This window comes from Eptesicus fuscus, chromosome 17 (assembly GCF_027574615.1).
Source record: "Eptesicus fuscus isolate TK198812 chromosome 17, DD_ASM_mEF_20220401, whole genome shotgun sequence".
NCBI lineage: Eukaryota > Metazoa > Chordata > Mammalia > Chiroptera > Vespertilionidae > Eptesicus > Eptesicus fuscus.
Window position 1 is genome coordinate 16,972,380 of NC_072489.1, and position 26,993 is coordinate 16,999,372.

The 26,993-nt window shown below is 40.8% G+C and overlaps 1 protein-coding gene, 1 non-coding gene and 1 pseudogene across 4 annotated transcripts in view; 2 read left to right on the plus strand and 1 right to left on the minus strand.

Annotated features, from left to right (window-relative positions):
- Positions 1-26,993, plus strand: part of P4HA1 (prolyl 4-hydroxylase subunit alpha 1) — an 83,124-nt gene that overhangs the window by 44,708 nt on the left and 11,423 nt on the right. For 2 of the 3 annotated variants that reach the window (XM_054728759.1, XM_008145392.3), the window contains exons 7-10: positions 153-349; positions 3,303-3,479; positions 5,534-5,604; positions 21,774-21,873. In XM_054728759.1, coding sequence (XP_054584734.1) covers positions 153-349; positions 3,303-3,479; positions 5,534-5,604; positions 21,774-21,873 — 545 coding nt within the window. Of the gene's footprint in view, positions 1-152; positions 350-3,302; positions 3,480-5,533; positions 5,605-6,613; positions 6,685-21,773; positions 21,874-26,993 lie in introns of all 3 variants that reach the window. The other variant, XM_008145393.3, reaches the window with a different exon arrangement.
- Positions 17,797-18,554, plus strand: LOC114232884 (enolase-phosphatase E1-like; annotated as a pseudogene).
- LOC114232950 (small nucleolar RNA SNORA29) lies at positions 19,314-19,449 on the minus strand. Its single transcript, XR_003619062.1, has one exon. It is a non-coding gene; the product is annotated as a small nucleolar RNA SNORA29 (small nucleolar RNA).

Below are 26,993 nucleotides of genomic sequence, written 5' to 3' on the forward strand. Positions count from 1 at the left end.
TTTGGCATAATAATTTTTACTAGTGCCTTCTTCACTCTCGAAGGCATACTGGTTTGGAGGTAAATTGTATGGCCCTCTGTTTTATATTACTGTATTCTGGTGTTTGCACAACAATAAGCTTCTTCATGGATGTGCTCTTTCTCTTCTAATAGATCCGGAACATCAGAGAGCTAATGGTAACTTAAAATATTTTGAGTATATAATGGCTAAAGAAAAAGATGCCAATAAATCTGCTTCAGATGACCAATCTGATCAGAAAACCACGCTGAAGAAAAAAGGGGCTGCTGTGGATTACCTGCCCGAGAGACAGAAGTACGAAATGCTGTGCCGTGGGGAGGGTATCAAAATGGTAAAGTGGAAAAGCCAATTGTGTGTGTGCATATGTGTGTGTGTGTATGTGTTTGTACATAGTTCTAGAGAGAATCAAGTTCTTTTATATTGAAGTCTATGTGATAAAAATCAGAATTACTGCAGGAAGTATTATTGTATGCCACATCACCTTATTGTGAGGCTCACACTTAAAATGCTCCAAGTGTTAATAAAATAGCTTTAAAATAAAGCCTGTGAATCATACACCATTCCCTGTAATTTTGGTTATATTACCCTTTTTATAGATTAAAAGGTGAAGGATCAGATAATACAAGGGAAGTGATAAAGTTTTTTTCTTCTTTCTTTTTAAAAAATTGATTTTAGAGAGGAAGGAAGGGGAAGAGAGAGAAAGAGAGAGAAATACTGATGTTAGAGAGATACATTGATTGGTTGCCGCCTAGAGTATGTGCCCTGACTGGGGATTGAACCCAAACCTGCTGGTACATGGGACAACACTCCAACCAACGGAGCCACACCACCAGGGCTGCTTATGTCTCAATACAAAAGAGATTTCCGCATCTTCAGTAGAAATAATATACCTTCCCAATCTATCCTCTGAAACAATGGATTCATCTACACAACAATCTCTTGTGGTTTTGCTCCTGCTCAACCTTGACAGGATTGTTTAGTGAAACGTTTGTCTATTTCAGAAATATTAAAAATGCAGAAAGACTTTTAAGAGATTTTGGCTTTAACTTTTCTTTAAAATAATAAAATATGTCTATAAATACCCCTTTGTTTATTGTGTACTTATATTTATGCATTTGTAATTTAGAGTACCGTACTTTAGGACGGTGCTAGATAATAGGCCAAAAACAAAAGCATTCAAGTCTGGGAAACAGGTTTTTGTTCAGCCTCAGTACTTTTCAGAGCCCTTTTATATTAATGTGCATTCTGGATGTGGTATACATTGCTTCCCAACATTAACTGGTAATGGGCTCCTCTTTTAAGGTACTAGTGTTCAGTTGAAGGTTGGCGTAAGTGGGAGGAAGTGAATTAGTAAATTTTAAAAGTAAGTACTTTTAAGTGTAAACATTTGAATACGTAGTGTTTAACTTTTTCTCTACTACTGATAAACTCAGGCGGGGCTTTATGTTTGGTATTGTTGACTTCTTGATATTTGATGATTTACTGTTGACAGCATCACCTCTAACAGCAAAACGTCGATCATATTTTTGTTGGCATCTTTGGGTGTTTTAAGTTGATGAAGTTCTGGAAGAGCAAGTCTACTTTTTCTTTGGGAGCTAATAGTAAAGACAAGGATAATAACACTTTGCTAGCCTCACGAAACATTTTTAAAAATTTTACATCTAAATATTTTAGTATATTTTGAAGATAAGGACTTTAAAAAAAATAACCACAATACCATTATCACACCTAAAAGAATTCACAGTGGTTCCATTATATCATCAAAATCTAGTTAAGTATTCAAATTTCAAATAGTACAGGTTTGTTTGTTTTTTATTTTTTAATCAATATTTTCCATTGATTTTTAGAGAGTAGAAGAGAGAGGGAAAGACAGAGAGAAACATCAATATGAAAGAGACACATCGATTGGTTGCCTCTTGCACGAGCCTGGGCCAGGGAGGAGCTTGCAACCGAGGTACGTGCCCTTGACCAGAATCAAACCTGGGACCCTTCAGTCTGTAGGCCGACGCCCTATCCACTGAGCCAAAAAGGCTAGACAGCACATGTTTTTTATTGCTCTTAATAACTCTTAAAGAAGAGAGCAAAATAGATCTATAAGTAAAAAACATTAGTCTGCTAATTTGTCAGTTTGTTGATGTGACACACACATGCCAAACCTGCCCAAGATCAAAGGAGCATTCTTTTTCTCAGAATAAGTTCATATCATTATTAGGTAAAACATTTATTTGATATGAAACTTTGGATTTTATTCTAGGTAAATAAAGTACATGGAGAATAAACATGAATCATTGTTTTAGTATGTTAACTAATAATTAAAACAAAAACTAATATTATTCCTACTTCATATATGACATACTTGTTTAATCAAGAGAACAATCAGCAATGCATTAACTTAATTATTAATACTACATAGGTGATTGAAAGAAACTTTTATTTGCTCTGTTGACCACTCTATTTTAAATACCCACTAATAAAACCACCTGATTTCTTAGTTTAATAACTTATTTTCTCTTGTTTAGAGCTACCCATTTTTATCTTGGCTTAAAAAAAAACCCAACCTTTAAAAAAATTTTTTTTTGGCCGTAAGCATTTAACAGAGGTTTTGTTTGTTTGTTTGTTTGTTTTTAACAAAAGTTGGTTAGGTTTTTTGTTTTTGTTTTGTTTTCCTTTTAGAAACTTTTTCAGAGTGTTGCCCAGTTACTTTGTGAAGTTTAGAACAATGCTGATAATTTATTTCATATTTCCATAAACATTTATTTCATATTTATAGCACCTGAACTTTATTTTGATGAGAGGATAAAAAGAAAAACCCTACCTTTTTTCTTACTTAAGGTCTACCATCTCTCTCCCAGAAAATAATCAATACATTTTTTTAAATCCTGAAGGTCCTGTCCTAGCTTGTTTGACTCAGTGGATAGAGTGTTGGCCTCAGGCTGAAGGGTCCTGGGTTTGATTCCAGCCAAGGGCACATGCCTAGGTTGCAGGCTCAATCCCCCGTAGCGGGTGTGCAGGAAGCAGCCGATCGATGATTCTCTCTCATCATTCATGTTTCTATCTCTCTCTCCCTCTCCCTTCCTCTCTCAAATCAATAAAAATGTATATTAAAAATAAAAAAATCCTGAAGTCCTGTTTGATGCAAAGTATTTGTCGAGAACTGTTTTTTTTGGTCTTCTTCCACAGATAACTTTGTGTGTACATGAGCATGATTACTGTTTCTGATCTGTATAGGAACAAGCATTAAAAATATTACTACTCTAATATATTTATCATCTTTTTATGTTTAGACTCCTCGGAGACAGAAAAAACTCTTTTGCCGCTACCATGATGGAAACCGGAATCCTAAATTTATTCTGGCTCCAGCCAAACAGGAGGATGAGTGGGACAAGCCTCGTATTATTCGCTTCCATGATATTATTTCTGATGCAGAAATTGAAATTGTCAAAGATCTAGCAAAACCAAGGGTAAATAACTTTTTTCCCCCTCTTAATTTACATAACTGTGTATCAGTTTTTCCTTTGCAAGATTACAGAAAAGATCATTGATATGGCAGTAACCGCACAGATAGTTTTAGATATTGTCGCCACATCATAATGGAGTTGTTTACTAAGCTGTATTTATACCAGTTTTTCCTTAGTTTGTTATCAACACAAATAATATATCTTGCAAATTGTTTTTTTAAAAATTAAATTTATTGGGGTGACATTGTATAATATATGGAAATAGATTTTAAACTCTTAATTATGAAAATTATAGATGAGATTTTTATTTCACACTTAACAAATTTGTTTCAGCATCCTCCTGAAAAAGTCTTCTATGTACTTTGGAGCCCTTTAGTCTCAGAGACTAATCAAAAATAAACTTTTTCATTCTTCTATTATTTTTATCTGAAAGAATATTTAAAGTATTTTATTCCCTTTTATGCACATTATTACTGGAAATATATAGTTAGGCACAAGCATCAGACTAATTTGAAATAATAACATCATAGTTTTCTGACTTCAACCTACATCATTTATTTTAATAAGAAAAACAATTTAATGTAAATGCAATCCTATAAACTTAGTGTTTAGTGCAGAAATTCTTCTTTTGTGAGAATATGAGAAAGACTACCCTTTAAGCTCTTGCCTTTTTTATTTATTTTTTTACCATCAGCTTGTTTTTAAAACATGTTTAGTCTTCATTGTAAAGTACAAACTGCCATTACTTTCATAAAGAGATTGTTTAATACATAGTAGGTGTATTTTTGCTCTTTTATTACACAGGAGTTATCAAATTTCTTCTTTATAGGTCCAGATAGTAAGTACTTTTTAGGCTTTGCAGGCCATACAGTCTGTCAAAACCACTCAACTCTGCTGTTGTAGTGCAAAGGCAGCCATTGAATATAATGAGTGTGGCTATATTCCAATAAAACTTTATTTCCAAAAGCAGGTGGCAGGCTGAATTTGGCCCATGGCATCATTTGCTGATCCTAGTTATATTGTAAAGATTGAATTATCTGGATAGTTGTACTGCAAAATGACCTTAAAGTTAGAATTGTTAAGTTTTACTGCTTTTCCAAATGGCTACTTTTTATTTTTTTTACCAAAGATTACATTTTAAATGGAAAAGGCAGTCTAATAAATATGGTTGATTTACAAGTGAATCCTTAAAAATTTCTACTTACAATTACATAATATTCTATCATTCTCTTGTAGTCCAAGATTTCTATTGTAGTCCATAATTTGCAGTCAGTGAGCCCAGTAAACTAAAGTATCTTGGTAGAATATTTATACAGAGTTCATTTCATCCTGGAGATTGTCCATGTCTCTAGGTATGGAGGCCAAAGTCTTCCAAAGGGATGCCTCAGTGGTTTTATTTTTAATCTGTCAACAGATTCAGGGGCAGTAAAAATTTTATATTCTTTTTGATAACCTCAGAATCATCCTCCTTTTTAAAAAAAGTTTAAAATCATTGTCTCGACTGTCATTTTTTAAAATGATTTTTACATTATGAGTTCTTTTCATTTGCATTGTGCTCAGTCCAAGATTATTTCACGGTATAAGTGAATATATGAGCAGATATATTGAAGGAAGAAAAGATGGACCTTGAAATAAACTTTGAACATTAACCTTTGTGAAATAGTATCACTAAAAAAAAATTAAAATCAGAAGTTTGGAATGGATCATTAATTGCAAATAACCATTCTTATAACTATAAATTAGACTTCAAATTTTAGAAATTTCTCTTTTTCTCACTGTTACATCCTCTAACCATTGAGAGAAATTTAATTTTTAATCTCTTTTCTTCAAGTACCCTCTATTTATGCAAAACAAAACATTTTAAAAATAATTAAAAAATATATAAAAACCTAAAAAAACACATGGGCTTTCAAAGCTCAACACAAGGTGATTGGAAGTCTCTGCAGCTATTTTCTCTTTTCAGCTTCCATTATAAAAATCCGAGAATTCTGACTGGTTGGGTAAATGTGATTCATTTTTGTTTTGTAATGCAAGTATTTTGATGGTTGGCTTCACAGCTGAGGCGAGCCACCATTTCAAATCCAATAACAGGAGACTTGGAGACGGTACATTACAGAATTAGCAAAAGGTAAGAGATGTGTATGCTGCATATTTTGATCTCTAATGAGTGTTTTGTACATCCTACAGGAATTACTCATTTCAAGGAAGTAGGTCATTTTCAGTCTCCAGCTCCAGTCACCGCCTGTTTACATACACACGGATAAACTGCTTCGTGTTTCACAGGTCTTTCCCATTAACTAGAAGTTCTGTTTTTAATTTTTAATTGGTCTGTTATTTTTAGGGAATTAATAGGCTTTGCATCTCTGTTCTGGTCAGGAATTAAATGTCCAAGAAATGGCTTGATACTTGTTTTCTTTTTCCCTTTTCTTGCCAAGGGGGAGAAAAAGCAAAAGCAGCGGTCTTTGTTTATGCAGCTCTCTTAACATTCATAAATGCTGCTGTGAACTCACATCAGCCTTCATGGTGATTGTATTGGCATTTGTTCATATGTCTTGTAAAATACCATTGTCAATATGGAGTAATCTGTATTTCTCCTGTTGGAGTTTTTATTTTAAAAAACTTGCTGACTTAAAAGTTGGCGATGGAAAGAACAGTTATTTTTCTGCTCTCTGTTCCAACTGCTATTACTTGTGAATTTAGTTGCCTTTTATTTTGTCAGAGAGACTTAACAACAGTTTTGTCTTGTTGAGAGTTTAAAAAAATGAATTTAAAGAGACTATTAATTATTCTTTTGTCATAATATTTAAAGAACATTAAACTTCTAAATTTGAGAAAGTTCCTGTGAAACCCAGTGCTATATAAGTCATTTACATACAGCTTCAAATGATTTTTTTTTAAAAAAAGTGAAAGGACAATAAATATACAACAAAAATTTGTCAACTCGTTTCTCTTGATTCGGAAGTGGCTTTTCTATTTGCCACCTTTCTAAATGTTTTTGCTGATTTGAAACCATTACCTACCATCAAGACCAATCTGAACCCTTCCAATCACCTGTGGCTGGGCAAAACAAAATCAAACCAAAGTCCAAAATTGCCTGCTACGTGAGTAAGTGCTTGTCCTTTCTCTTTTTTTTGTAGCTGAGCCGAGCTACAGTACATGACCCTGAGACTGGAAAATTGACCACAGCACAGTACAGAGTATCTAAGAGGTAAGGGAGTAATGGAGAGAACTTGAGTCATACTTGGACCATTTCTTTATTGAAAATCTAATTTTCATAAAACTCATGATATGGTTCCAGAGACCTAGGCTGTTAGGCATAGGTGTTGGATGACAACCACACCTGACTGTTCATGATGGACTAATAAACATGGTCATGGGCAATTAATAGAGATTTATTAAATTTCAAAATCCTTCCCTGGCCGGTGTGGCTCACTCAGTTGGTTGAAGCATTGAAAGGTTGCGGGTTCAATTCCCCATCAGGGCACATACCCAGGTTGCAGTTCAGTTCCAGTCCTGGTGTGTAAGGAAAGCAACCGATTGATGTTTCTCTATTTCCCTCCCTCCCTCCTTTCCTCCCTCTGTTCCTTCCTTCCTTCCTTCCTTCCTTCCTTCCTTCCTTCCTTCCTTCCTTCCTCTCTCTCTTCCTTCTCTCTCTCTCTTCTCTCTCTCTCTCTCTCTCTCTCTCTCTCTCTCTTTCTTTCTTTCTTTCTTTCTTTCTTTCTTTCTTTCTTTCTTTCTTTCTTTCTTTCTTTCTTTCTTTCTTTCTTTCTTTCTTTCCTTTCTTTCCCTTCCCTTCCCTTCCCTTCCCTTCCCTTCCCTTCCCTTCCCTTCCCTTCCCTTCCCTTCCCTTCCCTTCCCTTCCCTTCCCTTCCCTTCTTCCCCTCTCTCTAAAATAAATCCTCCTATCTAATAAAAGAGTAATATGCAAATTAACCATCAATCTGCTATACCAACAAGCCACACCCACAAGCCAATCAGGAGCAAGTATGCAAATTAACCCAACCAAGATGGCTACGGCCATGGAGAGAGCAGGAGGGAGGCTTGGGTTTCCCCGGCGATGGAGGAAGCCAAGCTTTCCGAATACCCTGGCTGGCCCAGGCCTCCGCTTAAGGCTACAAAGTTTCAATGATAGAAGATAAATAAATCCTAACAGAAATGGCTGCCGCCATAGAGCGAGCAGAAGGCTTGGCTCTGCTCTAGGCTACAAAGTTTCAATTGTAGAAGATAAATAAATCCCAGATACCAGGGCCTCTGCTTGGGTCGCCGGGGGGTGTGGCCGGCCTGCAAACCACCACAGGCCCCTTGCCCAGGCCACCCCATGCCCCAAGGGAACCCCCGCCCTGATCCGGGACACCCTTCAGGGCAAACCTGTTGGCCCCTACTCATGCACCAGGCCTCTATCCTATCTAATAAAAGAGTAATATGCAGATTGACCATCACTCCAACACACAAGATGGCCGCCCCATGTGGTCAAAGATCCTGCCCCCATGTGGACACAAGATGGCTGCCACAAGATGACCAGCAGGGGAGGGCAGTTGGGAGGGACCAGGCCTGCAAGGGAGGGCAGTTGGGGGCGATCAAGCCTGCAGGGGAGAAGCGGGCAGTCGGACATCCCTCCAGGGGTCCCAGATTGGAGAGGGTGCAGGCTGGGCTGAGGGAAACTCCCCCCCCCCCCATTGCACGAATTTCGTGCACCAGGCCTCTAGCAATAATAATAAAAAACACCCTGCCGTGACTCCCCAAACCCTGCCAGCTAAGTGAAGTTGTATTCTCATATTGAAGGGGGTTCCCTAAGACTCTTCATAGAACAAGGCCTAACTTAGTCTATATATTAAAGCAGGGGTTTAAAAATCTCTGGGTAACCTAGCTGTAGGTATTAAGAAAGTAAATGTCTTTAAAGATTATAAACAAATCCATTGGTTTTAAATTCTTTCACTTTAACAATGTTTAAAGAGAATCTACCAAAGTCTAGATCACTGAAATAATTTTTAATAAGAGATAACTGTAATTTATGTATTTAAGGTAAAAGGAGCTCACAGAATAAGTTATATTATTCCAATAGAACTCTTTTTCCATCTACTTAATTATGTTAATAAGGTTTCTTAGATATCATAAAAATGAAAATCCTATATAATAAAAATGTAATATGCAAATGGTCATTACCTGGTGAAGCTTAACGATCGACCATGTAATGACTGGATCATGGATCAGCAGGAGGGTGGGGCAGTGAGTGGAGAGCTACTAGCAAGCTACTGGCGCCCGGATTCATGTGCAGGGCTACTAGTAGAAATATAATTGAGCTGAATCCAGTCTCATTCTAGCAATAAGTAGTATTTATCCACAGGTACAATACCTAATTGACAATAACAAAATAAGCCCAATCCATCTCAATAGGAACATTTTAATATATTTTCACTTTTTATATTTGACTAGAGGCCCAGTGCATGATTGAATCATGCACGTGTAGGGTCCCCTACACGCTTTCGCTTTCAATCGCAGGGGAGCTGGGTATCTGTCCGCTGGTGCACCAGGCCTTTCAGAAGCCTCCAGCGGGGCGAAGGCTTCTGAAAGGCCTGGTGCCTGAGTGGACAGGCACCCAGCTCCCACGCTTTTGCTTCTGAAAGGCCTGGTGCCTGAGTGGACAGGCACCCAGCTCCCACGCTTTTGCTTTCGATCGTGGGGGAACTGGGTGCCTGTCCGCTGGTGCACCAGGCCTTTCAGAAGCCTCCAGTGTGGCGGAGGCTTCTGAAAGGCCTGGTGCCTGAGCAGACAGGCACCCAGCTCCCCCGCTTTTGTGGTCCGCGGTGGGACGTGAGCTCGCTGCCCCAGAGGCCCCTTCTGTGCCGCAGCACAGCCATGGCGCAGACACTAAGCTCAAGCCGCCGCTGGCGACGCGAGTTCAGCGTCACGCCAGCCCAATCGGCCACCCTGGCCACCCCGGCCACCCCGAGTCCCGCCCCCCCGCGCCTCCTGGCCAATCACGGGCATAGCGAAGGTACGGTAAATTTGCATATTTGTCTATTATTAGGTAGGATAATGATTGTTTAGTCATGTTATTTAGATTAACTGTATTACTAATAATTATAAATCATTCCAGAAGACATTTTTAACACTTAGACCTTTGTTATAGATTTATACTTTATCAATTTGCATAGATATTTTTGTAGAGAAGTATCCTATGTAATAAAAGTGTAGTATGCAAATTGACCAAATGGTAGAACAACCGGTCAGTGGGGGGTAGGGCTGGTGAGCAGGCGGTGCCAGGCCAGCCAAGGCACGTGCCAGTGGACAGAGGGAGGGGATGGTGATAGGGGGGAGGTGGTGGCAGCCAACTGCTGTGGAGGGGAGATGGGGAGGTGGGGCCGGCTGCTCACTGGCTGGTGCTGTCCCCTGATTGGCCCATCTGATCGCCTCCCACAGAGGGAGGCCAGACTGCAGCTTAAACTCTCTCCAGGAGCAGGCCTAAGCTGTTAGTCGGACATCCCCTGAGGACTCCTGGACTGTGAGAGGGCACAGGCTGGGCTGAAGGACTGTCCCCCCCCTCCCGGAGTGCACGAATTTTCGTACACTGGGCCTCTAGTAATATGATAAAAAACAACTTTTAGGCATAGAAATATATCACTCTAGGACAGGGCTTCTCAACCTCAGTACTATGGGTATTTTGGGTCAGATAATTCTTTGTCATTGGGAGCTGTCCTGAGCTTTGTAGGATGCTGAACAGCATCTCTGGCTTCTACCCACTAACACCCTTCACCCCAGTTGTGACAATCAACAATGTCTCCAGACATTGCCAAATGTCCCCTGGTAGGCAAATCGCCACCACCATCCCCCAGGACTCCACTTCTCCACCCTGTTGAGAACCACAGTTCTAGGATAAGAATGGAATTGAAATGAAAGTCCAAGGGGAAAATGATGTAAAATTGTTAAGTATTAAAAATCACTTTATTCATGTATTTTTTTAATATGTATATATATTTTTTTATTGATTTGAGAGAGGAAGGGAGAGAGAGAGAGAAGCATCAATGATGAGAGAGAATCATTGATTGGCTGCCTCCTGTATGCTCGTTTCTGGGGATTGAGCCCACAACACGGGCACATGCCCTTGACCAGAATTGAACCCGGGACCCTTCAGTCTGCAGGCCAATGCTTTATCCACTGAGACAAACTGGCTAGGGCTATTCATGTATTTTTTTTTAAAGTGGATGTCAGAGGGCATCAAATCATTATGGTAGAGTCCATTGCATATATTAAAAAGTCATCATTTTTCAGAAATTACCACTATTTTCATCCTTTGAAACTATTATGTTAAAAAATATTAGTTGTCAACTAGAAAATTGTACAAAAGAGTACATAGATTTGAAAAACTATTTTAGGAGGTACTCAAATGAAAAAGATTTGAATATTACTGCTGTTAAGTCATAGCAAAAGTACTAGGAAGGCTGGAGGGATTGTGTTGATGTTTCCTTATTCTTTTGGGGCAGAGCTTTATGTTCTTGATATATTAACTTTAATCATCCCCACAAACATATCCTGGTTTCTTGACTGTCTACCCTATACTACTGCCTTCCCCCTTGCCCCAGTTAGAAGACATAATTAAATTTTCTATAATATTATTTTGATTTAGGAGCACTAATAGATGATAGGATTTGCAGAAACTAATTTGTATTATGTGTCATGTCTAAAAATATTAACCTCATCTATTTTCAAAAATAGTAACTTAAGCCATTACATATTTTATCAGAGATTATTGCATGGTTTTTAGGCATTTTAACTGTCATAAAGCTTATAAATATCCAAATTCTCCAGATTTGGATGCTTTTGGGAAGGATATGAAACAAAATTTAATGAACTTAGTGTTTTGGAAGTCATTTTTCATACATACAGTGCACCTTTTGAAGAAATATCCAGTCCACAGAGTCACTGGACTCTTACCAACAAGTCAGAATAATTATTCTTGGAAAGGTGACCTACAAACATTTTTTTATTGAGAACTAAATATTTCTAAACATTTGAACTTATTTTTTAAATATTCTAATTTTATAGCTCTGAGAAGCAATTTTATTAAGTTTCTGAGAAAGGCACAAACATAATTTATATTATATACTAGAGGCCTGGTGCACGGATTCGTGCACTGGTGGGGTCTCTCAGCCTGGCCTGCAGGGATCAGGTTGAAACCGCCTCTCTGACATCCCCCAAGGGGTCCCGGATTGCGAGAGGGTGGTTTTCAGGTGATGTACTCTGGAATCGGGCTCCCTCCTCTCTGGTTCTGGTGCATCACCCAAGAACCGCAGCTGCCAAGTCGCTGCAGCTTGGCAGCTCCTGTGTTGAGCATCTGCCCTCTGGTGGTCATTGCACATCATAGCTACCGGTTGGACAGTCATTTAGGCTTTTATATATATAGATAGCAGCAGAAAGTACTTAGTGAGTAGCATTAGAAGACTGGGTAACACCAGAATAAATTCATCCAGTCTTGGCATAGTATACAAAGTATGTGTGTGTTTCTGTTTAAAACATCCTAGTTAAAAGGGAATTCCATAGTTAAAAGGGAATTCCATAGCACAGTGATTTTATCTTTACTCTTGGGAAAATAGTTTTAAAAATAAAATATATGGCCAGCCAGTGTGGCTCAGTGGTTGAGCGTTGGCCCATGAACCAGGAAGTCATGGTTCAATTTCGGGTTAGGGCACATGCCCAGGTTGCAGGTTTGATTTCCCATAGCTGGTGTACAGGAGGCAGCCAATCAATGATTCTCTGTCCTCATTGATGTTTCTATCCCTCTCTCCACCCTCCCTCTCTCTGAAGTAAATAAAAATGTTTAAAAAATAAAATAAAATATATGTTGAAAGAGAGGGTCTTACCTGTTAAAGAGGATTTTACTCCATAAAATGTCCAATACAATTCACATTTTAACAAAGAAAAAGATTTTACTATTTTGGGGATTTAATAGCTATGTCGAGATATTTTCTAACCATCACTGTAAGTCAGAATTTTGAAGATTCCTACAAGCAGAATAAGTGAGTGTTTTATGTTTCCTTCATAAATTACACCTCTGAAAAGGCATCTAAATGCAAAGTAAAAGAATTTTTGTGTTTGATGTTAATTAATCTCTCTTGTACTGGGAACATCTGTATTTTGAAAGGGTCAGAAGGGAATTTCAAATATCCATAGTTTGAGAAATTTCTAAGTGATTACATCATCTTCTGTGGAAGTAAAAACATGTTCCAGTATAGTAGCAAATAGATTTTTTTGAGGGGAAAAGTATGTGTGGAAATCCATTACTGTTTAAAAACCATAAAGTTTTTATTTACTTTATTGACCATGAACTTTTAGCACACCATCTCTGTCTTTGCCAATATTTAAAAAAAACCTTAAATATTTACTACAGCTATTTAATGGAGGAGCTAATAATTTTGGCTAAATCAGAGGAATGGAATTTTAGTATTTTGAAAGGTAAGCATTCAGTTATGTGTACCAAAAAGACAGTTGAACTATGAGCTCATAAAATCCAGTTAAAGTAATATAAATGAGATATGCAAATAATCTATTCTGTGTGGTAGAAAAAGCTTATTTGTTTCTGTTGGGTTATTCTTGGAAGTGGTCTTTTTTTTTTTATTACACTGGAGTACAGATTTTCTACAATAAGATATTTTATTGTGCTTGAAATTTAATTTATCCATGTTAATAAGGAACAAATACAGTATAAAAGTATATTAATATTTTTACAATATAGAGACAGATAAATAGCTTTGATTGGTTTCAGTTATTTAAAAATTGAAATAACTTTTAACAACAGCATTAGCCTCTATTGGGTTGATCAGTGCTTCTCAGATAACAGAACTGGACAGATCTATATTATTGCTGTGTAATTGACCACTAAGGTGAAAGGGACGAGTCTGGATGGTTAGCCTTTCGTTGTTAACTCAAGCACTTAGAGACAAAAATTTGGCAAGTTTTGTCCTCTGTAACTGGTACTTTGGGCCCTGAGTGATCTTTTGGGAGAAAAATCATATGGTGTGCTATACACCCGAAACTAATCTTATATAATAAAGTGATAATATGCAAACTGACCCTCATGCCCTTGCACAAGATGGCCGCCACAAGATGGCTGGCAGGGGAGGGTAGTTGTGGGTGATCATGCCAGCAGGGGAGGGCAGTTGTGGGGGACCAGGACAGCAGGGGAGGGCAGTTAGGGACAACCAGACTGGCAGGGGAGGGCAGTTGGGGGGACCAGGCCTGCAGGGGAGGACAGTTGGGGGGGACCAGGCCTGCAGGGGATGGCAGTTGGGGGCAACCGGGCTGGCAAGGGAGGGCAGTTGGGGGTGACAGGGCCTGCAGGGGAGGGCAATTAGGAGTGACTGGGCCTGCAGGGGAGGGCAGTTGGAGGTTACTGGGCCAGCAGGAGAGGGCAGTGGGGGTGATCGAGTCGGCAGGTGAGGGCAGTTGGGGGCAATTGGGCCTGCAGGGGAGCAGTTAGGTGTTGATCAGGCTGGGAGGGGAGTGATTAGGGGGTGATCAGGCTGGCTGGCAGGCGAGCGGTTGGGAGCCAGCAGTCCCCGGATTGTGAGAGGGATGTCCGACTGCCGGTTTAGGCCCAACTGGAACGGATCTCCAACGTAACCCGAGGACCTACTGTACATGCCCGGGAATTAAACCCGGGACCCTTTGATTCTCAGACCAACACTCTATCCACTGAGCCAGATTGGCTAGGGCCACTATGTGATTTTTTAAACCTTTCTATTCATTCATTCAATTACTGTTTACATGGGCCTAAACCGGCAGTCGGACATCCCATGAGGGGTCCTAGATTGGAGAGGATGCAGGCTGGGCTGAGGGACATCCCCCCACCCAGTGCACGAATTTTGTGCACCGGGCCTCTAGTACAAAATAATGAATGTAAACTGCAGTTGAATGAATGAATGAATGAATAGAAAGGTTTAAAAAATCACATAGTGGCCCTAGCCAATCTGGCTCAGTGGATAGAGTGTTGGTCTGAGAATCAAAGGGTCCCGGGTTCGATTCCTGTCAAGGGCATGTACAGTAGGTCCTCGGGTTACGTTGGAGATCCGTTCCTCTGGCGCAACGTAACACGATTTTCGCCGTAAGTCGGAACCCACCTACATAAGCACCTACGTCACTCACATGGAGCACATACACAGTAGTAATGAAGTGAAACAGTAAAAATAATTTAAAAGAAAGATAACAATTCCTGACCTTTACTTGTGGTAAATAAATAAAAAACAAAGCACATATGTACATATGTCAAAATGACAGAACTTTTTTTAAAATAAATAAATGGGAGATGGCGACATAACCACGAAATGATGTACCTCGAGTCCGACGTAACCCGAGGACTGCCTGTACCTTGGTTGCAGGCTCCCCCCAGCCCAGACCCTGGTTGGGGTGCATGTAGGAGGCAACTAATCAATGTGTTTTTCTCATATCGATATTTCTCTCTGTATTTCCCTTTCTCTTCCATTCTCTCTGAAAATCAATGGAAAAATATCCTCGGGTGAAGATTTTTAAAAAAGTCACATAGTGGTTTTGTTAGCTGATTGTAAAATGTTCATTTTCATGTCTGTTGACTTAGAAGAAGAAGGTAGTGATAGTATTCAAATTATATCACTCATATTTTGGAGGTTTTTGTAACAGTCTTTAAAACCTCCAAAATGGTATTGTCTGTCTATGTGAGCATGCCTTCCTTACTAATGTATTAGAAATATAGTCATGCAGTGTGAGAATATTGCTCCTTACTCAAAGAAAGCATTCGAGTGATACTTGAAAACATCTACACTAATAAAAGAGTAAGATGCAAATTGACCATACCTTCATGATGCCCACCAGCTAATCAGGAGTGAGTATGCAAATTAACCAAACAAAGATGGCAGGTTAATTTGCATACATAGGCGTCAAGTGGCCGGGGGTGTGGCGGGATGCTTTGCATTTCCTGGGTGGCTAATGATATTTAGCTCTTACATTTATGTCTTTAAAACCTTCTTAGTTAATTACTTTTTATATGGTGAGAGTTACAGGTCTAACTTCTTTCTTCTGAATGTGCTTATCCAGTGTCCCAGAACCATTTGTTGACTATAACAAGCATTTCTTGCTTTTGCAAAATGTAAAGTAAAAGTCTGAAATAGTAGTTGCTAGAATGGCAAAGAGAAGGTGTTCTTCCGGGTAGCAAGAGACTTCAGACTGAAGAATGAGAAAGCATTGTCAAGGAAAAGATGAACATAACAGGGAGTTGATAACAAGGATGTTGAAGATATCTGTAGTAGAAAGCAGGTTCTCTGTGCGTGTTAGGTTCCAGTATGGAATAGGAAATGTCTTATCAAGATGTATTTAGCCCTAGCTGGTTTAGCTCAGTGGATAGAGCATCAGCCTGCAGACTGAAGGGTCTCAGGTTTGATTCCAGTCAGTGTGCCCAGGTTGTAGGCTCCATCCCCAGTAAGGGTCTTGCAAGAGGCAGCCAGTCAATGATTCTCTCTCATCATTGACGTTTCTATGTCTCTCTACCTCTCCCTTCCTCTCTGAAATCAATAAAAAAATATTTAGTTTGATACTATATTAGACCACTTGCCAATCTTTTGTTGCACTTATCTATAAAAGTTATGTCAGTAGTTGGTTGCTTATAAAGTTAAAAATATCAAATTATTGATAGGCAGAAAACATAGGTACATTATCCTACTACTAGAAGCCCAGTGCACGAAATTCGTGCACGGAGGGGGGTTGTCCCTCAGCCCAGCCTGTACCCTCTCCAATCTGGGACCCCTGGAGAGATGTCCGACTGCCCGTTAGGCCCGATCCAGTAGGATCGGGCCTAAACGGGCAGTCGGACATCCCTCTCACAATTCAGGACTGCTGGCTCCCAACTGCTTGCCTGCCTGCCTTCCTGATTGCCCCTAACCGCTTCTGCCTGCCAGCCTGATCACCCCCTAACCACTCTGCTGCCAGCTTGTTTGCCCCCAACTTCCCTCCTCTGCCGGCCTGGTCACCCCTAAATGCCCTCTCCTGCAGGGTTGATCACCTCCAACTGCCCTCCCTTGCAGGCCTGGTCCTTCTCAGCTGCCCTCCCTTGCAGGCTGGGTGCCTCCCAACTGCCCTCTCCTGCTGGCCATCTTGTGTCCACATGGGGGTAGGATCTTTGACCACATGGGGGCAGCTATATTGTGTGTTGCAGTGATGATCAATCTGCATATTACTCTTTTATTAGATAGGATAGAGGCCTGGTACAGGGGTGGGGGCCAGCTGGTTTGCCCTGAAGGGTGTCCCTGATCAGGGTAGGGGTTCCCTTGGGGCGTGGGGCGGCCTGAGCAAGGGGCCTGTGGTGGTTTGCAGGCTGGCCATGCCCCCTGGCAACCCAAGCAGAGGCCCTGGTATCTGGAATTTATTTTCCTTCTGCAATTGAAACTTTGTAGCCTGGAGCAGAGCCAAGCCTGGGGCTCCCTCCTCGGCGGCCATTTCTGTTGGGGTTATAATTGAAACTTTGTTGCCTTAAGCAGGTGGGCCCGGCCAGGGTGTGCGGAAAGCTTTGCTTCCCCTGTTGCTGGTGGCAACCCTGGCCTGCTCTCTCAAGCTCCATTCTGCTGCCATTTCTGTTTGAATTTGTTTACCTTCTATAATTGAAACTTTGTAGCTTGAGTGGAGGCTTAGCCTGCAACGGCTGGCGGAGAGCTTGTTTCCCTCTGTTGCCTGGGAAACCTTGCTCTCTGTGGCTGTAGCCATCTTGCATGGGTTAATTTGCATACTCGCTCTGATTGGATGGTGGGTGTGGCTTGTGGGTGTATCGGAGGTATGGTCAATTTGCATATTTGTCTATTATTAGGTAGGATATTAGTTCTACATACTTTTATACTACATTAGAAATTTGGTCATATTTTGGGAGAAATAAGTTCTTAGTATATTTATAAACTACATCCTTCATAACAATAAAATTATTGGATCCTTCCTATTTCTGCTACACTGAGACATTCTACTCAGGCAGTCCCAATAAATTTGCAAGAGATCATCAGATAAATATGCTAAAATAGAATAAGTCTTAGATTAGTTCTAAGAAGTCTTCAGGATTCATTCATTTATTCAGCAAATAAATGAATGAGCATTTTCTGTGTGCCAGGCACTGTAATAGGTTCTGCAGATAAAGTGATGAGCAAAACCAGGCAGCATTTACATGTATTGGGAACTAGTAGTTAAATGAAGACATCTTACCTTAATCAAATAACAAATTAATGTACAATTATTGTGATAAATGCTACAAAGGGAGGATATATATATAGTACTATAAGAACATATAGGGGCAGCTGCCTGCTCTACTGTCAGGTGCATGAAGGTAGCCTCTTCCCGAAGAGCTGCCGGCTGCAGGCAGTTGCCAGCTCCTGATTAATGGAGGCGGTGAGAAGCCCAAGATTATTCTAGGGCTACAAAGGGCACCGTTCTCCATCCTCCCTACCACTAGGGAGAGGCCCATAGTAGCATTCAGCAGGTGCCCACCAAAGTCACCGTGAGCTGTGAAGCATCAAAGTTACAAAGAATTTTATTTCATTTCATCAAAGAAAATGTTAAGAGTATATGCAGGCAAAGACACTTCTGGGAAAGAAGTGGTGTGCCTACAAGACCTCAACCTTTTGAGGAAATAGGCTGAAGAGGATTCCCACTGGGTGGGGGTGCTCTGATCCCTGCAGCATATGGGAATGGGGTGGATGACCTGTCATAGATGATCTGGGCTGTGGTAGATAACATGTGCCGGCAGATGTCCCTAGACCGAAAGACCATGGTTCTGAAATAACACAGGGCTGCAGGTGGAGGCAGCATTCACAGCTGGGTAAGTGGAAGCAGCGTTCTCTGGAGATGTAGTTGTAGTTAGGAAAGGCAGAGGGGTTGGAGTGAAGGTGTGTAGCTATTCGGAGTGCACAGAGGCATAGAAACATTGGGTGTTCTACAGAGGAAGCTATTCTTGAGCTTTGTTGATACTTTGGAACCAAGATTGGGCCTAAAGTGGAGAATGGAAGTTACTGAAAGATGCAAACAGCATTGGGTGCTCAAGTCAGCAACATCCTGTTTCTGACACAGTACTTACTCTAGGACGCGAGTTTCAGACCTCTTCACTTCATGGCACACACACACTAATTACCAAAATTCTGTGGCACAACAGCAAATATGTTTTTTGTTGATCTGACCAAAAAGGTATAATTTTGACTCATTCACACTGGAATGCTATTGTGTTGGCAGGTGTCCTTTTTAAAATTTACTTTTTATTTGACAGTCTAAGGGAAGAGAGGTCAGTGGCCCTGACTAGTCAGATATTGCATGTTTAAAAATTCAGTTGAAAATCGCTGCTCTTAGAGGCTAGTGCTGCTGAGGAAGTGGACATGCATGTAGGCAGTAAGACATGGCAATGTGGTGTTAATAGGTGATAAAAAGATGATAGCCTCAAAAAATCCTTCAGCAAACAGTACTTTCCCTTCTCAACCTAGAAAAGGATTTCTAAGGAAGAAAAATTGTTTCTCATAGTTGGTCCTGGAGTCTAGTTTTATTTTAATAGTACAAGTAACTTACTTTAAAAACACATATACACACATATATATATGCAAAATGTGTGTGCTCAAACCCCTTCCATAAGTACCTGAGTGAAAAAAAAACTCAGTTCAGTGAAATGAAAACTTACCTTAATGTCTGTAACATGTAAAAATGTTTGAAACCGCAATACTAACCCTTATTGAGGGCAAAGTATAGTCAATGGAAGAAATTACTAAAATGCATATCATATGTGTAATGTTATAGGTTATGTGCCACAATAGCTAGTTTTGAGAAGTTATTTAGAAGTCGTGCTATTTTATTTATTTTTTTCTGTTTAGCCATTTCATACAGAAGGAGGACACAAACAAATCCTCCCCTTCAGATCACGGTAATGTTAATCTATCCCATAAGCATAGCCACTAGTATCTATTAGGAGAAAACGTGGCAGTCAAATGGGAAAGGAAGTCTTGCTATTTTAAAAACTGTAAATGTTACAAAGGTATATTTTTATTTTTTTTATTATTTTTTATTTTTATTTTTATTTTTTTTTTCACAAAGGTATATTTTTAACAATTACCGCTGTTTAATTGTGAGGAAAAATTTAGAAGACTACAACAGCTGCATTTTACAGTATTTCCCTACATATACAAAAACAAAGATATTTGCTTGTGCTTTAAAAGAGGGCAAAATTAGAGAACTCATTTCTTTCTTGAACAATTGAGTATCTGTTACTTAAAGAGAAAATTGCTAATCATTGTGGCACTCATAGCAAACAATTGCCTTACCAATGAAAAGGGTACATGAATGTGGTTCTTATCCTGTCAATTATTATTATTATTATATATTTTATAGTGGTCTTTCTGACAACTTCATACCACAGTTACTATTTTAAAAATGATTTTACTGAATGAAGTCAGTCCATGCAAAAGAATCCTAATATATTTTCCTCTGAAATGGATGTGAGAAATGTAAGTTTTATAGCACTCTCATGTCATATCATTTTCATGTTATGATTAGTAGTAACTACTTCCTCCTTCCTCTTCCTCAAAAAAAAAATTAGGAAGCTTTGACAGAGCTTGGCATGGGGAAGAGTCAAGAAGAGATGACAAGAGTGATAATTCAAAAGCTTCACTTTGCAAAGTGAAAAAGACTATTCTGGGCAGAGAGCAGAGCATGTGCCACTAGCCTTAGGGCTAGAGGAAGCATGTTTTTGAAGTGTTGCTGGGCACAGCATGGGGGGGCGGGGAGGCAGGATGTAGTGGTAGAGTCTGTAAGGGAGACAGGGAGGGAGCAGCCAGAGACTGAAGGGATACTGGGAGAATGAGTGAACGAGGAGAGTTTTGAGAAGGAGGGACATTGTAATGTTACTGGAAGAGCAAATACAACGAGAATTGGAAAATCTAGTAGAGTTATGGGTGATATTAGTAAGAAAATTTTTGATGGAATAGATTGAGAAATGAGGAGTCTCTGAAAAAGTTGACTTGAAGAGGGAGGAGAAAGAGGTTGGCAGCTGGAAGGAGATGAAGAGTTAAGGGGAAAACTTTTAAATATTTATTTAATGGGAGAGACTTTAGCTCAGTTAAAAGCTGTGGGAAGAATTATAGAAAAGGGAAGTTAATTATACAATAGAGAAAGGACTAATCAGTGACTTACGGCTCCTAAAATGCAGGAGACAGAATCTAAGGCAGAGGATTTGCCTTAGAAAACGGAGAGAAATCTCTTGGAGCTGTAATGAAGGAACTAGAACGAACTAAAAGGAACAGGTAGATGCAAATGTAGGTAGATGATATGGTTCTGTTTTCTCGGTGAGGTGGGAGATATGCTATCTTTTGAGTGAAGGGAGAGGCTGAGGTGGGTTGGGGTTCAGAGTATAGGAGGGAGTGAGAGTAAGGGCCCTTTGAAGTCGGTGCTCATTATTTCTAGTGGAACATACCCACCCTGTTTCATGACTTCTTCAGTAGGGTTCCATGACACAGGTGTAAGTGTGGAGAAAAGAAATTCATTCATGACTGAGTTTTTGCCAGACAGTTGAATTTCAGCTTTTAGCAAGAATATGTTGAGCCCTGGCTGGTGTTGCTCAGTGGTTGGAGTGTCGGCCATGAACCGAAGGGTCTCGGGTTTGATTCCCGGTTAAGAGCACATAACCTGGGTTGCAGGTTCAAGGCCCGCCCTAATCTAGGCACATGCAGGAGGCAACCAGTTGGTGTGTCTCTTTCACATTGATGTTTTTTTCTCTCTCTCCCCTTCCCTTCCTCTCTCCCTTCCACTTTCTCTCTAAAAAAAAAGTCAATGGAAAAAATATCCTTGGGTAAGGATTAACCAAAATTTTTTTATTTATTTATGCAAATAATATGAAATTTTTTTCTTATAAGATATTAGCATTGTATAAATCAGGCCTCAAATCCTATGACCTCCACTGCAGTCAGTTCCCATACCTTATCTAGAAGGAACAGTTGTTTTAAGTTTGGTATGGATTTTTCCAGAATTTACCAAAAGAAAAAAATTCTCAATGTAAATAGCACTCTATAGCCTTCTTAAATTAATCCACTTATTTTCATAGAAACCATAATGAGGTTAATTTTCCTTTCCAGCTTCTAACTGTAAAATATAACGTTTTTGTAAAAAAGGCAATATTCATTAGTAAACATCATATTAAACAAGCAAATCAACTAAATGCCTATAGATAAGAACTTATTGTCCCATATATTACAGCTTTTTAAATGACAGCTAATAGTCTTCATGTATTGAAACATTATCAATAAGACTATTTCTTCTTGTTCTTAGTGCCTGGCTCTCTGGCTATGAAAACCCTGTGGTGTCTCGAATTAATATGAGAATACAAGATCTAACAGGACTAGATGTTTCCACAGCAGAGGAATTACAGGTGGGTAATCACATTATCCCTGAATTACATGCTATCACACTATCCTTAAATTAACTTTACACTTTTTCAAAAGATGCTTCAGATGAGATTTCTTGATATTGCACAGGCAGTACTCAATTTAATCACAAATAGTGATTTTAATAATCAGTGGGAAAATTATATGATTGTTCTGTTAAAATTTATCAAAACATTAAAAACTCTTGCCCTAGCTGGTTTGGCTTAGTGGATAGAGCACCAGCCTACGGACTGAAGGGTCTCAGGTTTGATTCCAGTCAAGGGCACAAGCCCGGGTGTGGGCTGGATCCCCAGTAGGGGCTGCACAGGAGGCAGCCCATCAGTGATTCTCTCGCGTCATTAATGTTTCTATCTCTCTCTCTCCCTCTCCTCTCCTCTCTAAAATCAATAAAAAAAATTAAAAAAATATTTCCCTTTCTCTTCCATCCTATATTTATTTATCCTACATATATTTTTTATACTGTTGAGTATAAATTTATAGGGAAATGAGAAAAATGTAACACTAATATTTATTAAGCACACTACAATGTGTGTACTTTTCATTCCTAGGCCTGTCAGGTAATCAGGGCAGTTTTTTTTTTTTTTTTTTAAATTTTCTTTTCTATTGAGACATAATTCTTGTACCATAAGATTTACACTGGTTTTGTTACCGGAAAGAGGACCTGGCCTTTGTGCAACCACCAATACTGTCTAGTTCCAGAATATTTTCATTTCCCCAGAAAGAAACCTCATATACTTTAAGTACCTCTGCAAGGCATACCTTGCAGATATTATGGGTTTGGTTCCAGATCACAGCAATAAAGCAAATATCACAATAAAGTAACCTCACACCAATTTTTTGTCTCCTAGTGCATATTAAAGTTATGTTTACACTATACATAGTCTATTAGGTGTACAGTAGCATTATATCTACAAAGCAATGTACATTCCTTAATTTAAAAATACTGTATTGCTAAAAATGCTAACCTATTTGAGTTTTCAGTAGTATTTTTGCTGCTTATTGGAGGAACTTGCCTCAGTGTTTAAAATGACTGTTAACTGATCATGGTGATAGTGGCAATTTCTTAAGACAACAGTGAAGTTTGCCACATTGATGGACTCTTCCTTTCATGAATGATTTCTCTGTAGCAAGCACTGCTGTTTGATAGCATTGTAACCCTAGTAGAACTTCTTTCAAAATTGGAGTCAATCTCTCAGATCCTGCCCTGCTTTATCAGTTAAATATATGTAATATTCTAAATCCTTTGTTGTTATCTCAACATTCTTTGCTCATCCATAAAAAGCAACACCTGAAATTGCAGTATCTCATTATCATGAGATTGCAGTAATTTAGTCACATCTTCCGGCTTCACTTCTAATTCTAGTTCTTGTGCTATGTCCACCACATCTTCAGGGACTTCCACTGAAGTCTTGAGCCCCACAAAGTCATCCATGAGCATTGAAATCAGCTTCTTCCAAACTGCTGTTAATGTTATTTTTACCTCTTCTCATGAATCACAAATGTATTTTTTTCACAGTATACACACACACACACATCCTATATTTATTTATCCTACATATATTTTTTTATACTTTTTTCTTTTTAATAATTTTTAAAAAATTTATTGATCGATTGATTTTTAGGGAAAGAGAGGGAGAGAGAGAAACATCAGTTTGTTGCTTCACCCATTCATACATTCATTGGTTGCTTCTTTTACGTGCCCTGACCAGGGATTGAACCTGCAACCTTAGTATATTGGGATGATACTCCAACCAGTTAAGCGACCCAGCCAGAGCAATAATTTTTTATTTTTTAATTAAAGTTGATGTACAATATTATATTACCTTCAGGTGTACAACCCAGTGATTAGAAGTGATCACCCTGATAAATCTAGTACCCATCTGTCACCATAAATAGTTATTACAATATTATTGGCTATGTTCCCTATGTTGTACTTTACATCCCCATGACTATTCTGTAATTACCAGTGTGTATTCTTAATCCCTTCACCTTTTTTACCCATCCTGCTAATCCCTCTCCCATCTGGCAACTATTAAAATGTTCTTTGTATCTATGAGTCTGTTTCTGTTCCACTTGTTCATTTATCTTCTTTTTTAGCTTCCACATTTAAGTGAAATCATATGGTATTTGTCTTCATTCTTAGCACAATACCCTCTAGGTTTGTTGCAGATGGCAAGATTTTATTCTTTTATACTCTCTAGTATAAACGTGCATGAAATTTGTGCACGGGGGGTGGGGTGTCCCTCAGCCCACCCTGCACCCTCTCCAATCTGGGACCCCTCAAGGGATGTCCGACTGCCCGTTTAGGCCCGATCCTACTGGGATCGGGCCTAAACGGGCAGTCGGACATCCCTCTCAAAATCCAGGACTGTTGGCTCCTAACTGCTCACCTGCCTGCCTTCCTGATTGCCCCTAACCACTTCTGCCTGCCAGCCTGATCACCCCCTAACCACTCCCCTGCTAGCCTGATTGATGCCTAACTGCTCCCCTGCCAGCCTGATTACCCCTAACTGCCCTCCCCTGCAGGCCTGGTCACCCCCAACTGCCCTCCCCTGCAGGCCTGGTCCCCCCTCAAATGCCCTCCCCTGCAGGCCTGGTTCCCCCCAACTGCTCTCCCCTGCAGGCCTCTGTCCCCCCCCCCCAACTCCCCTCCCTTGCAGGCCTGGTCCTTCCCAACTGCCCTCTTCTGCTGGCCATCTTGTGGTGGCCATCTTGTGTCCACATGGGGGGAGCCAGCTTGTGTGTTGGAGTGATGGTCAATTTGCATATTACTCTTTTATTAGATAGGATATTTATAGATTTCAGAGAGGAGAGTAGAGGGAGAAAGAGAGAGGAAACATCAATGACAAGAGAGCATCATTGATTGACTGCTTCCTGCATACACCACACTGGGGATCAAGCCCACAACCCGGGCATGTGCCCTGACTGGGAATTGAACTGTGACCTCCTGATTCATAGGTCAATGCTCAACCACTGAGCCATGCTGACTGGGCCTATGTCCTTTTTAATGCTTACTATCTCTTTGTTTATTTTCACTTAGATCATCCATTCTTCCCTTAAGGTCCTTGAGCATCCTTATAGCCATTGTTTTGAACTCTGCATCTGGTATCTTGGTTACTTCCATTTCATTTAATTCTTTTTCTGGAGATTTCTCTTGTTCTTTCATGTGGGGCATGTTTCTTTGTCTCCCCATTTTGTCTGCTTTTTTTTTGTTTGTCTCTGTGTATTAGGTATATCTGCTATGACTCCCAAACTTGTTATGGTGGTTTTATGTTGTAGGTGTCTTATGGGGCTCAGAGGCGCAGTCTTCTAGATCACTTGAACTGAGTGCTCCAGAATATCTCTTGTGTGGATTGTGTGCACCCTCCTGTTGTAGTTGAGTCTTGAATGCTGCTGGTTTGGTTTTGGGTGGGGTTAACTCTCAGGCTGGCTGTCCATAAGGAAAGATCTCAATCACAGTGTATGCAGCCACTGTGCAGGGGCTGCCCCTGAGGTGGAGTTGTTCCCAGCAGGGTCTGGTGCCTAGCAGGACCCCTCTTAGGGTGTGCCACTTGTGCGGCTAGTTGGGTGAGCTCTGGTGTGGTTAAAGCCCACTATTGGTTGTGTTGGTTCTGGGTCCACTTGGGTGGGGTTCTGGTACAGGTCGATGTCAGATGCTGCCTGGGATACCTGTCTGGAGCTACCATGTAATTTGCTGTTTGTGGCTGCCTCTTCTGGGCCTGAGTGTACGTGGGAGAGACCAAGCTGTGAATGAGGGTTGGCTTTGTCCAGCTCTGAGCTGGAGGCAGAGCAATAAAAGGTCCAAGGCACCCTAAGGTCCACATCTACCTGTTGGCCACTCCACCACCCCCTGAGGTTGCCTGGTCTTCCTTGAGAGCCTTCTGAAGAAAGACTAGGGTGGGCCCAGGCTGACTGCTACCCACAGACCCTTCCAATAGGCATGAGCTCCATGGGGCAGAGTGACTGGGGTCGGGAGGACAGGGCTAGTGGGTCTCCTGCTTGGAGGCAGCATGGTCAGGCAGTTATTGGGGGGAAAGTGGCCCCTACTCCACAGCCATACTTCTCAGTCTCTGCTAGAGTCTCTAACCCTAGCTCCCCCAGGAGGAGTGCAGGAGCAAGATCAGCAGGGCAGAGCCAGAAGGACAGGTCAAATGAGTCTCCTGTTGGAGCCATAGTACTGGCTCAACTTAGGGGATTGGGGGTAAAAATGGCACCTTGCGCCATAGCCACACAACTCAGGACCTGCCTGAGCCCTGGACAAGAGCCTCCCAGGGAGACACACTCTGAAGGTCCCGGCCCTGAGCAGCGCTCTGATCCCCCTGTGGGACTGAGCTAAGCGGGGCAGGGCCACTGGGAGTCGTAAGGAAAACATCAGGTAGGTGGGCACCAGCTGAGTGTGGGAGTGGGGGAAGAATGGCCCCGTTCCAAAGCTACACAGCTCAATGACTGAGTCTCTGCCAGTCGCTTCTCCAGAAAAAGAGTGCACCAAAGGTCCGCTGGTGCAGCCAGCAGATCTTTCTGCAGGTCTAGAGCTCAGCAGGGTGGTGCCAGTAGTTGGAGGACTGGGCTAGTGCACTGCCCAGCTGGTGCTGTAAGAATAGGAGTGCTTGACCCTGGGGCGATGCCGCCTGAGGGCGGTGTGGGATAGGGACTCAGCACAGGGACCTCAGGGCCATGCCACCCAGATCTTCTCTTTTTGACTCCCCTATGCCCTGAGTCACCTTCCCTCTACCAGAGCCCCAGGTGTCCGAGAACAAGTTCCTGTGCATTGGCCCTTTAAGAGAGCACCTGGTTTCTAGCGGACTCCTTCTTCCAGGATGACAGAGTCCCAGCTGCTTTTCACAGCCAGGTGCTATGTGGGCTCCTCTTCCTGGCTCTGGGGTCTGGGGAACCTGGCATTGGGTGAGGCCCATGCTCCTCACGGAGGACTTTGCAGCCAAGATATCCCTTCAGATTCTCAGCTGCCACCTGTGGGTGCAGGGCTAGCCCTTTTCGTGCCTGAGCCCTCCTACCGGTCTCTCTGTGGCTTCTTCTGTGAATCCTTTGTTAGAATGCTTCTGTGTAGCTGGCTATTTAGGTTGATTGCTCTATAATTTAGCTGTAA